This window comes from Mobula hypostoma, chromosome 19, assembly GCF_963921235.1.
Source record: "Mobula hypostoma chromosome 19, sMobHyp1.1, whole genome shotgun sequence".
In the NCBI taxonomy this organism is placed as follows: Eukaryota; Metazoa; Chordata; class Chondrichthyes; order Myliobatiformes; family Myliobatidae; genus Mobula; species Mobula hypostoma.
In genome coordinates this window covers 60,817,220-60,831,621 of record NC_086115.1, presented here as the reverse complement: position 1 = coordinate 60,831,621, position 14,402 = coordinate 60,817,220, and the positions used below count along the sequence as shown (strand labels likewise).

The following is a 14,402-nucleotide window of genomic DNA, read 5'->3' as shown; positions in this document are numbered from 1 at the left end:
CTCATCCCTCAGTTAATGGTAGGGATCCATAGCATAAAAATGGTTGGAAACCCCTGGTTTAGTGGGTTAGGCTATAAATGTACTTTTCTTTTCTTTTTCAATATTTTTATTAATTTCCTACCTAGGAGAATACAGAGTTCAAGAAAAAAAATATCAAATACATTACTCTGAAACGCACATACAAACTCCTTACTCTATAATTCATACAATTTGATTAATTCATACTATTGAAATATAGTAAATTTATTATATGGAAAAAATATAACCCACTACCAAGACTGAGGCTGATTAGTAAAGAAGAAAAAAGAAAAAAAGGTATACTATTAGCCATCATCTGTACTTTAACAGCAAATCAAAGGTTTTGAAAATAGTTCAAAAAAGGTCTCTACAATGTTTGAAAGTCTTGCTTAGATTCAGAAATTGAACACTGAGTCTTCTCTAAATTTAAACATGGCATCACATCATGTGAGTGGGTGGGACCACATCTTTCCATTTAAGCAAGATCGCCCTCCTAGCCATAAGAGAAATAAAAACCAAAATGTGAAAATCAGATTTCTCCAAAATAATATCCTTTCCTCCAATAATACCAAATAGAGCAGTCAAAGAATTAGGCTTAAAATTTAATTTAAAAAATACCGAGAAGGTTTGAAATACTTTCCAATATTTTTCAAGACTCAGACATGTCCAAACATATGAATGAGTGAAGCTTCTCCATTATCACAATAAGGAGATATATCCAAATAAAAGCGAGACAACTTATCCTTGGTCATGTGGGCCCTATGGACCACTTTAAATTGTAGGAGAGAGTGATGAGCGCATAACAATGAAGTGTTAACCAATTTAAAAATTTCATTCCAGCTTCCTCAGAAATTGAAGTCTGTAAGTCTTGTTCCCAAAGATTTTTAATTTTATCCAAAGGAACACTTCTCATTCCCAGCAACATATTATAAATATTAGATACAGATCCATTATAAAAAGGTTTCAAATTAAAAATTACATTTGGTAGATTCTTATCAGGACTTTTAGGAAATGTACATATTTGAGACAGTAAAAAGTCTCTTATTTGTAGGTATCGAAAAAAGTGAGTTTTGGGTAAGCTATATTTAGCTGACAGTTGCTCAAACGAAAGGAGACTTCCCTCCACAAACAAGTCCTGGAAGCATTTAATACTTAATCTATCCCATTCTTTAAAAGCCACATCCATCATAGAAGATTTTTTTAAAAATTAGAAAAAATGGGAATAAATGTATTTTTAAGTAGAAACTTGAACAGCTTTTCTAATTCCATTAACAATTAAGTTTTAACCCATCAAAGATCAAATTTATTCACCAGAAACATTTGCATGTATTAGGAATTTGCTGTGATGTGTAGGCACGACATGCAACACAAAACAAGATTCAACACTTATAAAAGAATTATATAAAAATACAGCTATTGCATTGGTTAATATGACAACCATAAAAGTTAGCAACATTCTTGGACATTTTGAATTTGCATTGTAGAATCAGAATCAAGTTTAATATCACCAGCATATGTCATGAAATTTGTTTTGCAGTACATTGCAAAACATAATACTTAAAAAAAAACCTGTTGATACACCTACACAGCTAACCAGTTGTAATTTTTGTATCTGTTAAAAATTGAAGAATTGTAATGATTTCCGTAATTTTGGAGCTATATCAATTACAAATGTCACTCCACTCTTCAAGAAGGGAGACAGGCAGAAGAAAGGAAGTTATAGGCCAGTTAGTCTGATCTCTGTGGTTGGAAAGATGTTGAAGTCGATTGTTAATGATGAGGTGCATGGGTACCTTGAGGCACATGATAAAATAGACCAGTCAGTATGGTTTCCTCAAGGGAAAAGCTTGGCTGACAAATCTGTTGGAATTCTTAAAGAAATAACAGGATAGACTACAGAGAATCGGTTGATGCTGTGTACTTGGATTTTCAGAAAGCCTTTGACAAGGTACCACATCTGAGGCTGCTTAACAAGCTACAAGCCCATGGTATTACAGGAAAGATAGTAGCATGGATAAAGCAGTGGATGATTGGTAGAAGGCAAAGAATGGGAATAAAGGGACCCTTTTCTGGCTGGCTGCTGGTGACTGGAGGTGTTCCACTGGGATCTGTGTTAGGATCGATTCTTTTGACGTTATATGTCAATATTTTGGAAGATGGAATTGATGGCTTTGTTGCAAAGTTTGTAGATGATTTGTAGATAGGTGGAGGAGCAGGTAGTTTTGTGGAAGTAGAGGGGCCACAGAAGGACTTAGACAGATTAGGAAGATGGGCAAAGAAATGGCGGATGGAATACAGTGTCAGTAAATGTATGGTCATGCACTTCAGTAGAAAAATTGAAAGAGCTGACTATCTTCTAAACAGAGAGAAAATACAAAAAAACTGAGGCACTTGGGAGTCCTTGTACAGGATTCTCTAGGGGTTAATTTGCAGGTTGAGTCTGTGCTGAGGAAGGCAAATGTGATGTTAGCATTCATTTCAAGAGGACTAGAATATAAAAGCAAGGATGTGATGTTGAAACTTTACAAAGAACTGGTGAAGCCTCACTCGGAGTATTGTGCCCTCGTTGTGCAGTTTTAGGCCCCTTATCTTAAAAAGAATGTGCTGAAACTGGGCAGGGTGCAAAGGAGATTCACGAAAATTATTCCAGGGTTCAGTGACTTATCATATGAAGAGCATTTGATGACTCTGGGCTTGTGTTCACCAGCATTCAGAAGAATGAGGGGTGACCTCACTGAAACCTGTTGAATAGTGAAAGGCCCTGATAGAGTGGATGTGAAGAAGATGTCTCCTTTGATGGGAGAGTCTAACTCCAGAGGACACAGGCTCAGAATAGAGGGAGTCCTTTTAGAATGGAGATAAGAAGGAATTTCTTTAGCCAGAGAGTGGTGAATCTGTGTAAATCTTTGCCACAGGCAGCTGTAAGGTCCAAGTCGTTATGTATATTTAAGGCAGAGGCTGATAGTTTCTTGACTGGTCGGGGCATGAATGGACTTGGGGAGAGGGCAGGAGATTGGGGCTGAGAGGAAATTTGGATCAGCAGTGGCAAATCGGCGCAGCAGACTTGATGGGCCAAATGGCCTTATTCTGCTCCTATATCTTATGGTGTTATGCTCTTAATACCATGCCTGCAATAGAGGATTTATACAATCTAGTGCAAAATTATGACAATTATTAGACACAAGCACCACTGGCCTGTTGAAACCTACTTTATTTTGCATCTTACAGTCCGAATGTAATCTAATTTGACATGAATTCTACTCTTGATGATGTCAAAAGATACACCAAATCTTCAGCATGTCCACACTGACAGACATTATTACAGCAGAGACATTATTACAGTGCTGTTCCTGGGAAGTGTGGGAAAAGTTGCCCCTGGAATGCAGTTTAACAGTGCTGTTCCCGGGAAGCGTGGGAAAAGTTGCCCCTGGAATGCAGTTTAACAGTGCTGTTCCCGGGAAGCGTGGGAAAAGTTGCCCCTGGAATGCAGTTTAACAGTGCTGTTCCCGGGAAGCGTGGGAAAAGTTGCCCCTGGAATGCAGTTTAACAGTGCTGTTCCCGGGAAGCGTGGGAAAAGTTGCCCCTGGAATGCAGTTTAACAGTGCTGTTCCCGGGAAGCGTGGGAAAAGTTGCCCCTGGAATGCAGTTTAACAGTGCTGTTCCCGGAAAGCGTGGGAAAAGTTGCCCCTGGAATGCAGTTTAACAGTGCTGTTCCCGGAAAGCGTGGGAAAAGTTGCCCCTGGAATGCAGTTTCAGTGCTGTTCCCGGGAAGCGTGGGAAAAGTTGTCCATGGAATGCAGTTTCAGTGCATTTGCCACTTATTAGACAGCCAGTTCACTGCCAACCTTTATCACTGCGGGAGAAACAGAATAGGCACGGGACCAATTATCGTAAACGTCTTCACAATCCGTCCTGGACGCCGCTAAGACCAGATCTGCTAGGAGAACACTGGTAACTGGAGGTATTAATAATGTCCAGACTCTTGGACAGGAACCCTCCCATGTCACAGCTTTTAATATTTCAAGTGCTGATGTGGAGGTGGGAGAAGACAGTGAGAGATTAGCTGTCAGAAGTTCTTTGATACAATGGGAAAGACATAGTACAGTAGCCAGCATGTGGGTAGCAACTTACAACAGGAGAAAGAAAATGCCTGTCAAAAGGGAAATGGTATGACCGTCATGGGGGATTTCAATATGCAGACAGATTGGGAAAATCAGTTTGGTACTGATTTTGGGTCCCAAGACAGAGACTTCATAGAATGTGTAAAAGATAGATTTTTAGAGCACCTTATGGTTGAGCCCACTAATGGATTGGCTATTTAGGATTAGGGAGCTTAAAGTAAAGAAACCCTTAGGAGTCAGTGATCATAATATGATAGAATTTACCCTGCAATTTGCGAGGGAGAAGCTAAAGTCAAATGTATCAGTATTACAGTGGAGTAAAAGGAATTACAGAGGCATGAAAGAGGTCTGGCCAAAGTTGATTGGAAGGGGAAATTAGCAGGGATGATGGCACAGCAGCAATGGCTAGAGTTTCTGAAAGCAATTCAGAAGGTGCAGGATCCTAAAGAAGTCTTACTCTAAAGGCAGGATGATACAACTTTGGCTGACAAGGGAAGTCAAAGCCAACATTAAAAGCAAAAGAGAGTGTATACAGTAGAGCAAAAAATTAGTGGGAAGTTGGAGGATTGGGAAGCTTTTAAGAGCCAACAGAAGGCAAGTAAAAAAGACATAAGGAAAGAAAAGTTGAAATGGGAAGATAAGCTAGCCGATAATATCAAAGAGGATATCAAAAATTTTTTTCCAGATATATAGAGTAAAAGAAAGGCAAGAGTAGATATTGGACTACAGGAAAATTACACGGAGAGGTAGTAATGGGGGACAATAAAATGGCAGATGAATTGAATGAATTGATTGAATCAGTCTTCACTGTGTAAGACACTAGCAGTATGCCAGATATTCAAGAGTGTCAGGGGCAGAAGCCAATGCAATTGCTAATACTAGGGAGAAGGTGCTTGGGAAGCTGAAAGGTCTGAAGGTAGCTAAGACACCTGGACTAGATGGACTACGCTCCAGGGATCTGAAAAAGGTAGCTGGAGAGATTCTGGAGACATTATTTTTGATCTTTCAAGAATCACTAGATTCTGGCATGGTTCCAGAAGACTGGAAAATTGCTAATGTTACTCCAATCTTCAAGAAAAGAGAGAGGCAGAAGAAAGGAAATTTTAGGCCAGTTAGCCTGACCTCAGTGGTCAGGAAGACGACGGAGTTGACTGTTAAGGATAAAATTTCAGGGTACTTGGAGGCATATGATAAAATGGGCCAAAGTCAGCATGGTTTCCTTAAGAGAAAATCTTGCCTGACAAGCCTTTTGGAATTCTTTGAGGTAGTAACAAGTAGGATAGACAAAGGAGAATCAGTGGATGTTGTGTGCTTGGATTTTCAGAGGGACTCTGCCAAAGTGCCACCCATGAAGCTGCTTACCGAGATAAGAGCCCTTGGTATTACAAGGAAAGATACTAGTATGGATAGAGTATTGGGTGATTGGCAGGAGGCAAAGAGTGGGAATAAAGGGCGGCTTTTCCAATTGGCTGCTGGTGACTACTGCTGTGTCACAGGGGTCTGTGTTGGGTCTGCTTATTTTTACATTGTATATCAAAGATCTGGATGACAGAATTGTGACTTTATGGCCAAGTTTGCAGATGATACAAAGTCAGGAGGAAGGGATGGTAGTGTTGAGTTCTTCTCCCTGCAGAAGAACTTAGAGAGATTAAGAGAATAGGCAACGAAATAGCAGATGGAATACAGTCTCAGGAAGTGTATAGTCATGCACTTTAGTAGAAAGAATAAGTGCATAGACTATTTTCTAAACGAAGAGAAAAAGGACTTGGGTGTCCTTGTGCAGAATTCCTAAAGGTTAAATTGCAGGTTGAGTCACTGACGAGGAAGGTAATTCTGATATTAGCATTCATTTTGAGAGGCACTGCTGAGGCCTCACTTGAAGTACTGTGAGTGGTTTTGGGCCCCTTATTATGTTCTGACACTGGAGAAGATTCAAAAGAGGTTTACAAAAAGAATCCTGAGATTGAAAGGCTTATCATATGAGAAGCATTTAATGGCTTCTGGGCCTGTACTCGCTGGAATTCAGCTAAATAAGGAGGATCTCATTGAAACCTAGTGGAAGTTGAAAGGCCTAGGTAGAGTGGATGTGGAGATGTTTCCTCTAATGCAGCAGTCCAGGACCAGAGGGCACAATCTCACAACAGAGGGACATCCATTTAGAACAGACATGAGAAGGAATTTCTATAGCCAGAGGGTGCTGAATCTGCAGAATTCATTGTGACATGTGACTGTGGAAGCCAGGTTACTGAGTGTATTTAAGGCAGACATTGATCGATTCTTAATAAGTCAGGGCGTGAAAGTTTACAGGAAGAAAGCAAGAGAGTGAGGTTGAGAGGGAAATGGATCAGCCATGTTGCGATGCTGGGGGAAACTCGATGAACCGAATGGCCTAATTCTGTTCCTATGCCTTACAGTCTTTTAGAAAGAAACTATGCTTTCTGTGAAATAGGGAGCTCTTGGCCCAGCATCTGTGATAAGAACAATATGCTTGAAACATTGTATGCCTACTAATGTCCCTATTATTGTCTTATTATCTTAAGTTATTGTGCTCCCTTCAGTCGCTTCCTCTGGCAGCTATTTCACATTCATACTATCTTCTGTGTAAAAAAATAGTTGCCCCTCAATTTTCTATCAAATATTTTTTCTCTTCTCACCTTAAAACAATGCCCTTTAGTTCCTGATTTCCAAACCCTGGGAGAAAGGCTGAGTGCATTCACCCCATCTATGCCCCCCATGATATATAAATATATATATATATATATCTCTGTAAGGTGCCATGGTAGCGAAGCGATTAGTGCATCACCACTGCAGCTCAGGACATTCCATACTTCAAGATCAGAGTCCAATTCCGGCACCATTCTGTAAAGCGACTCTGTACGCTCCTCCCCGTTCCAGCCCCAACAGAATGTATGGGTTTCGCATGGAAATCATTCCATGGTCAAAATCAATTTGCTCACATTTCTTCTGCATTCCAGTATTTGGTCTGAACAACAAATAAACTGCTTCACCATGTCTGCATGCTTTACGCATTGAATTGCTGCCACATAATTAGATGATTAAAAATTTGCATTAACAAACTTCACAGCATTTGCGAGTGATATTAAACCTGACTCTAATTCTAAATAAGCAGGAGCACATGTGTAGCTAATAAAGTGGCCACTGAGTATATTTCATGCTTTTTGAAACAAGTCTATGCCTGCCCCCTAGTGTATGAAAATGGATTTTTAACGTTAATTAAATACCGATGAAAACCTACACTTCTGGTGTACCTCTATGTATGAGAATTTTTAGTGCAGTCTTTGAAGAAAACTGAGAATAAGTGAAATTATTGCATTTTTCCAATGCAGTTTGAGGATCATCTATTCAGTAAGATTTTTTACCTTGGAATAATGTCTCAGATCTGAAAGATTAACTCTGCTTCTTTTCCAAAGATCCTGCTGCGATTTTACAAATTTCTGGCACTTGCATTATTATTTTCACAGGCTATCAAAGCATTATTAGATCAATAAAACATTCACAAGGCTGCGTCCTCAGATCCCTACTGTATTCCTACATACTCATGACGGCAGGGCCAGATTCTGCTCTGACTCCATCTCCAGTCTGCAGATGATACCACTGTAGTGGGTCACATCTCAAATAACAAAACAATAAATAGGAGTGTGGGAAGGGGACGGAGAGCCTAGCGACATGGTGCCATGGCAACAACCTTTCTCTCGGATGTCAGAAGAGGGACAATATATATGCTCTTGTTTACATCAACAGGGCTGAGTTCAGGAGGGTTCAGCACTTCCAGCTCCTAAGAGTGATCACCATTAATAGTTTGTCCTGGTCCAACCACATTGACTCCATGGCTAAGAGAGCTGACCAGTACTGTGACTTCCTCAAGATACTAAAAAAAAAAGCATGTCCTTTTTTGCCCTCACCAGTCCTTAAATCGATGCACCATAGAAATCATCCTATCCAGATTTGTCACAGCTTGCTACGGCATCAGCTCTGCCCATGTATGGAAAAAACTGCAGTTATGGACACAGCTCAACATGTCACGGAAACCAGCATCCTTCATGGTCTCACTGTCTAAAGCAGTGGTGCTAAAGCAGCCACCTGAGTCAAAAATGCCGCCCACACAGGACATTCTCTCTTCTCACCCCTCCCATCAGACAGAAGACAGGAAAGCCTGAAAGCATGTACTGCAAGGCTCAAAGATAGCTTCTGGCCCACTGTTTTAAGACCAGTGAACTATTCCCCAGCATGATAAACTGGACCCTTGACCTTACAGGTTATTTCGTGATGACATTGCACCATATTATATGCCTGCACTGCACTTTCTCTATAACTGTAACACTTTATTCTGCACTGTTATTGTTTCAACTGAATGCACCATTGTAATTAATAGAAATATATGACTAGCATGCAAGACAAGATTTTCATTGCAACTCAGTACAAGCAACAGTAACAAACTAATTTACTAATCATGAAGAGCATAGATGCAGTGAACACAAAATGTCTTTTTCTGAGGGAAGGATCTAAAAATTAGATGGCATAGATTTAATGTGCAATGTGAAAATATTATAAAGCACCAAAGGGGCAACTTACTCATGCAGAAGGTGGAAAATACAATATATGAGTGGGCTGCCAGAAGTAGTGGTTGAGGCAGGTACAGTAACAAATTTGAAAGACATTAGGAAAGTACATAGACAAGACAGTTTAGTGGGACATAGGCGACACACAGACAAATTGGACGAGCTTAGAGGGGGTCATTATCAGCACAGACGAATTGGGTCAAAGAGAATGCTTCCAGGTGGTATTACTCTAAAACTTTATATATCTCAAAAAAGACAAGAATGACTGAAAGCACTGAAATGGATAGTCACATATTAGAGTTAGTGAAGGTTTTTTTGAAAGAGGAAAAGTTTGCAAGGATAATTGAATTTTGGAAAACAGTGCAGTGCATCAGGTTGAAAAATATCAACGAGAATGGAAAATACAAAGGTGGTCAGAGATTACAAGAACAAAACCACAATAAAGAAACTTCACCCAAACTCTAGTTGCAGGAATTATCATCAGTGAGGCTTTTGAGACTTGTAAATGAAAAGGAGTATTTTGAAATTGGTGCTTTAGTGGAACTGACAGCCAGAAATTGCAGAGATTGTTGGCTATAACAGAGTAACAAGATAATTGATCAAAGTCTGAGAGAGAAGAGTAAGTAGGAAGGTCACCATTGTTGGCGTAGACTGGTTGGACAAAAGGGTTTGTATCCCTGCTGTACTGTTCTATGACTATTATTAGATGTGAACAATTCCAGAGAATATATCAGAGTGAAGAATTCTGAGTTTAAAAAGCAATTGGTAAACACTTCATGGAGCATAAATAGTACAGTATAGGAATGGGCCCTTTGGCCTATAATGTTATGCCAAACTAACAAAATTAGTGATCAAGAGTTTAAATTAGTAATCTTAATAATCACAATAATAAAATACAGACAAGTTAATGGTGAATTGTATTGTGAAAGTAAAATTGGAGTGATGACTATGGATTGATACAAGTTTTGAGAATGTTGTAGTGATTTTCCAAAATGGTTAATAGAATCTACATCTAGAGGCTAGATTAAACTGGCTGAATGAATATTTGTGTTGGTGATACTGATACAGAAAAATAACTTTTGAATTTGCAAATTGATAGCAATTTTTTTAAAAAAAGTAACTTTGTGTAAAACTCCAACATGGACAGTCCCAATCCCAGTTGCAAAAGGAGGAGGGTTGAGCAAGGGGCCCGTCCCGTAAAAACCGAGAGCTACAGAAATACTAACAGGAGCTCTAAAAACTTCATCCCTGGGAGAGGAAGGATCTTTGCCAAGAAGACATATGAAGTTGTTTGGTGAAAACAGAAGCTACAGGGCTGATCAACCTTCTATTGGCCAGGACACTGCTAAGCTGCTGTCGGCAGCCCATCCCCCAGCAGGTGTGATAGTACAAGAAGAATTTTGGGTAAACCACTCCATTACCATTCATCACCAATGCAACACGTATAGAAGTATGAACAATTAAGGAGGATTTCCACTGCTAGTTACAATAAAGATTCTTTATTCACCAGTTTGCAATTATACCACCTGTAGAAATTTTAAACAACAAAATAGCTGTAGACACTAGAAATCAGAAAAACAGAATACGATGGAAAATGTGACAAGTCTGTGGAAAGAGCTCAGGTCAACAACACTTCATGAGAGCTGAGAAGGCAAACCATTTTAGGGTGCCTTGAGCTGCCCATCATTTCATTTCTCTACCTCATTCTGATCTCAGTTTATGACTTGACTTGAATAGAATTGACTTCCTGAACTGCTCCAAAATGCCTAATGGGAAACTTGGTGAAAGTCACCTCATTTTCTGTCTGGACACATTGCATCCTTTGGTATATGTAACCCATTTCAATTGTTGTAAATTAGTTCATTCTTCCTCTCTGTATCATACTGGGCAGTTATGCCAATAGGTTATTGATCAGTGATATTAACTCAGTTTCTCACTCTTTGCCAATTCTGCCTGGTCTGTTGACACTTCCAGCATTCTTCTCCTGGTTTCAGATTTCAGCAGCAGCGACCCACAGAGATAACGTGTCCTGGTGCTTGCTTTCTGCTCCTCTATCCGTAGGTAGGTGCCTGCATTTGACCAGTCTCTCTCTCCCTCTTGCTCAATCGTGCCAGATTCTTGGGCCTTAAGTAAGGTTTAATCAACACGGTTTGAGGATTGGACTCTGTACTTCATGTTATGATGTGTCTCTGGTCATTCCATTCCATTAATTTGTGCGATTTCAATCGGGGCGGAGCCGCTCTGCAGCATGGAGTCAACAATCCACACAGCACAAAGTTAAACTGAGCTCAAATAAACTGTTGTTTGATGTTTTAAATTCTGTGTTTTTTCGCTTTTTTTTGTCGTTTGAGTGTGCATCGGGTGTTTGATGTTTTCTTTAAATGGGTTCCATGGAGTTTCTTTGTTTCATGACCGTCCGTGGGAAGATGAATCTCAGGGTTGTATACTACATACATAGTTTGATAATATATGTAGTTTGAACTCTTCACCAATCTATTTCGAACATGGCTCTGTAAACATTACGATAACCCTAGGCTTATCCTATTACAGATATTCTCTTTATTGTACTCATTCATCATTTTCCTCAACTTAAAACTTAAATTTCAAAACAAAAACACATTTCCTACAGCATTTTTTATGTATTTGGATTTCCAGCATCTGCAGAATCTCCTGTGTTTCTAATTTTGATTAAGGAATTTTTCCCTGAAATATTAATTCTTCTTTCTTTACATGCTGCCTGACCTGTCGAGTATTTCCTGTATTTTCTATAGAAATTCTTCCTGTCATCTGAATGAAAATATTCATACGAAGCATCATATTTACTATAAACGCAAAATACTCTGCAGATGCTGGGGTCAGAGCAATACTCACAACACGCTGGAGGAACTCAGCAGGTCGGGCAGCATCCGTGGAAACCATCAGTCAATGTTTCGGGCCGGAACCCTTCGTCAGGACTGAAGAGGGAAGGGGCAGAGGCCCTATAAATAAGGTGGGGGGAGGGTGGGAAGGAGAAGGCTGGAAGGTTCCAGGTGAAAAACCAGTAAGGGGAAAGGTAAAGGGGTGAGGGAGGGGATAGGCAGGAAAGGTGAAGAAGGAATAGGGGAAAGCACAATGGGTAGTAGAAGGAGGCGGAACCATGAGGGAGGTGATAGGCAGCTGGGGGAGGGGGCAGAGTGAAACTGGGATGGGGGAAGGGAGGGGGAGGGAATTACCGGAAGTTGGAGAATTCTATGTTCATACCAAGGGGCTGGAGACTACCCAGACGGTATATGAGGTGCTGCTCCTCTAACCTGAGTTTAGCCTCATCATGGCAGTAGAGGAGGCCATGAATGGATATATCCAAATGGGAATGTGAAGCAGAGTTGAAGTGGGTGGCAACCGGGAGATCCTGTCTGCTGTGGCAGATGGAGCAGAGGTGCTCGACGAAGCGGTCCCCAATCTGCGTCGGGTTTCACCGATGTAGAGGAGGCCGCATCGGGAGCACCGAATGCAATAGATGACCCCAATGAACTCATAAGTGAAGTGTTGCCTCACCTGGAAGGACTGTTTGGGGCCCTGAATAGTGGCAAGAGAGGAGGTGTAGGGACAGGTGTAGCACTTACGCTTACAGGGATAAGTGCCGGGTGGGAGATCCGTGGGGAGGGACGTGTGGACCATGGAGTCGCAGAGGAAATGATCCCTGCGGAAAGCGGAGAGGGGTGGAGAGGGAAAGATGTGCTTAGTGTTGGGGTCCTGTTGAAGGTGGCAGAAGTTGCGGAGGATAATGTGCTGGATCTGGAGGCTGGTGCGGTGGTAGGTGAGGAAACGAGGAACTCTGTCCCTGTTGTGGTGGCGGGAGGATGGGGTGAGGGCCGAAGTGCGGGAAATGGAGGAGATGCAGGTGAGGGCATCATTGATGACGGCAGAAGGGAAACCACGACATATTTACTGTGTTTTCTACTGAGTATTGTTTGTGTTTTGGTTAACATTAAAGTAGCTTCAATGAACATTTGTGCATAAAGGTAAACAAAAACTTACCAACTGGCTTTTCACAGACCAAGCCGTCTGTCATTTCTGTGCATGCATAAGCCTTTAAACCAGCAACGTCTGTTTTTACTAGGTATGCACAGAATCCAGAGTCATTCGGTTCACCCGGCAGCCACTGTAAGGTAGTGTTCGTAAAAGGTGACATATCTTCCCAGCCCCAGTAGGAGATATTGATCTTGCGCAATCCAACCCAAGGTGATACTTTCTGTTAGAACCAAGACAAAAAAAAGGAACAATCAGTTCACTGTTTACACAAGTCATACTTGCTTCCATTAGAAATCAATACTCTGATGCTTTTATTTACTTACATTTGATTTTTGTTTCACTGCAACTTGCAAGTTTTATTTTATTTATTTTATTTAGAGATACAGTATGGAACAGGCCCTTCCAGCGCTTCAAGCCACACTGCCCAACAACCTCTGATTTAACCCGAGCCTAAATCACTGGACAATTTACAATAACCAATTAACCTACCAACTAACCGGTATATCTTTGGATTATGGGAGAAACCCAGAAATGCAGAAAAAGCCCACACATTCTGCAATGAGGATATATAGGCCTCCTTACTCATGATATCGGAAATGAACTCCGAACTTCAATGCCCCGAGCTGTAACAGCATTGTGCTACCATGGCACCCAGGTCTATGTATTTCATTAACTAGTTTCCTTCTTATGCCAGAAACAATGGGCAGTGATGTTCGCTCCAAGTTAGAGTAAAAATGGAGACACTTCCATTGTGTTCTGTTATACCCAACAAATGTCTATCAAAAAAGCAGCAACTGCAATATCCTTGGATCATTAACACTGACAAACATACTTCCTATTTTACATAAACATCATAGCTAACTTATTAAATTTGCTTTGTTGCTAAATTGAGTGCATCCTTAATTTAAGGAAGTGTATGTTTTTCCCTCCTCAATACACGCATCATCAAGCTTTGATCATAAGACCATAAGCCAAAGGAACATAAGTCAGCCATTCAGCCCAACAAGTCTGCTCTGCCATTCTATCATGAGCTGATCCATTCTCCCATTTAGTCCAACTCCCCCGCCTTCTCACCATAACCTTTGATGCACTGGCTACTCAGATACCTATCAATCTCTGCCTTAAATACACCCAATGACTTGGCTTCCACTGCCACCCATGGCAACAAATTCCACAGATACACCACCCTCTGGCTGAAAAAATTCCTTTGCATCTCTGTTCTGAATGGACGCCCTTCAATCCTTAAGTCATGCCCTCTCGTACTAGACTCCCCCATCATGGGAAACAACTTTACCACATCCACTCTGTCCATGCCTTTCAACATTCGAAATGTTTCTATGAGGTCCCCCCTCATTCTTCTAAACTCCAGGGAGTACAGTCCAAGAGCAGTCAAACGTTTCTCATATGTTAACTCTCTCATTCCCAGAATCATTCCAGTGAATCTTCTCTGAACCCTCTCCAACGTCAGCACAACCTTTCTTAAATAAGAAGCCCAAAACTGCACACAGTACGCCAAGTGAGGTCTTACCAGCGCCTTATACAGCCTCAACATCACATCCCTGCTCCTGTACTCTAGAAATGAATGCCAACATTGCATTCGCCTTCTTCACCACCGACTCAACCTGGAGGTTAACCTTAAGGGTATCCTGCATGAGGACTCCCAATTCCCGTT

General features: G+C 40.9%; 1 protein-coding gene across 8 annotated transcripts in view; it reads right to left on the bottom strand.

Annotated features, from left to right (window-relative positions):
* atrnl1b (attractin-like 1b) overlaps positions 1 to 14,402 on the bottom strand; it is a 1,086,143-nt gene that overhangs the window by 803,718 nt on the left and 268,023 nt on the right. For all 8 annotated transcript variants that reach the window (XM_063072023.1, XM_063072026.1, XM_063072024.1 and 5 more), the window contains one exon: positions 12,737 to 12,950. In XM_063072023.1, coding sequence (XP_062928093.1) covers positions 12,737 to 12,950 — 214 coding nt within the window. The remainder of the gene's footprint in view (positions 1 to 12,736; positions 12,951 to 14,402) is intronic.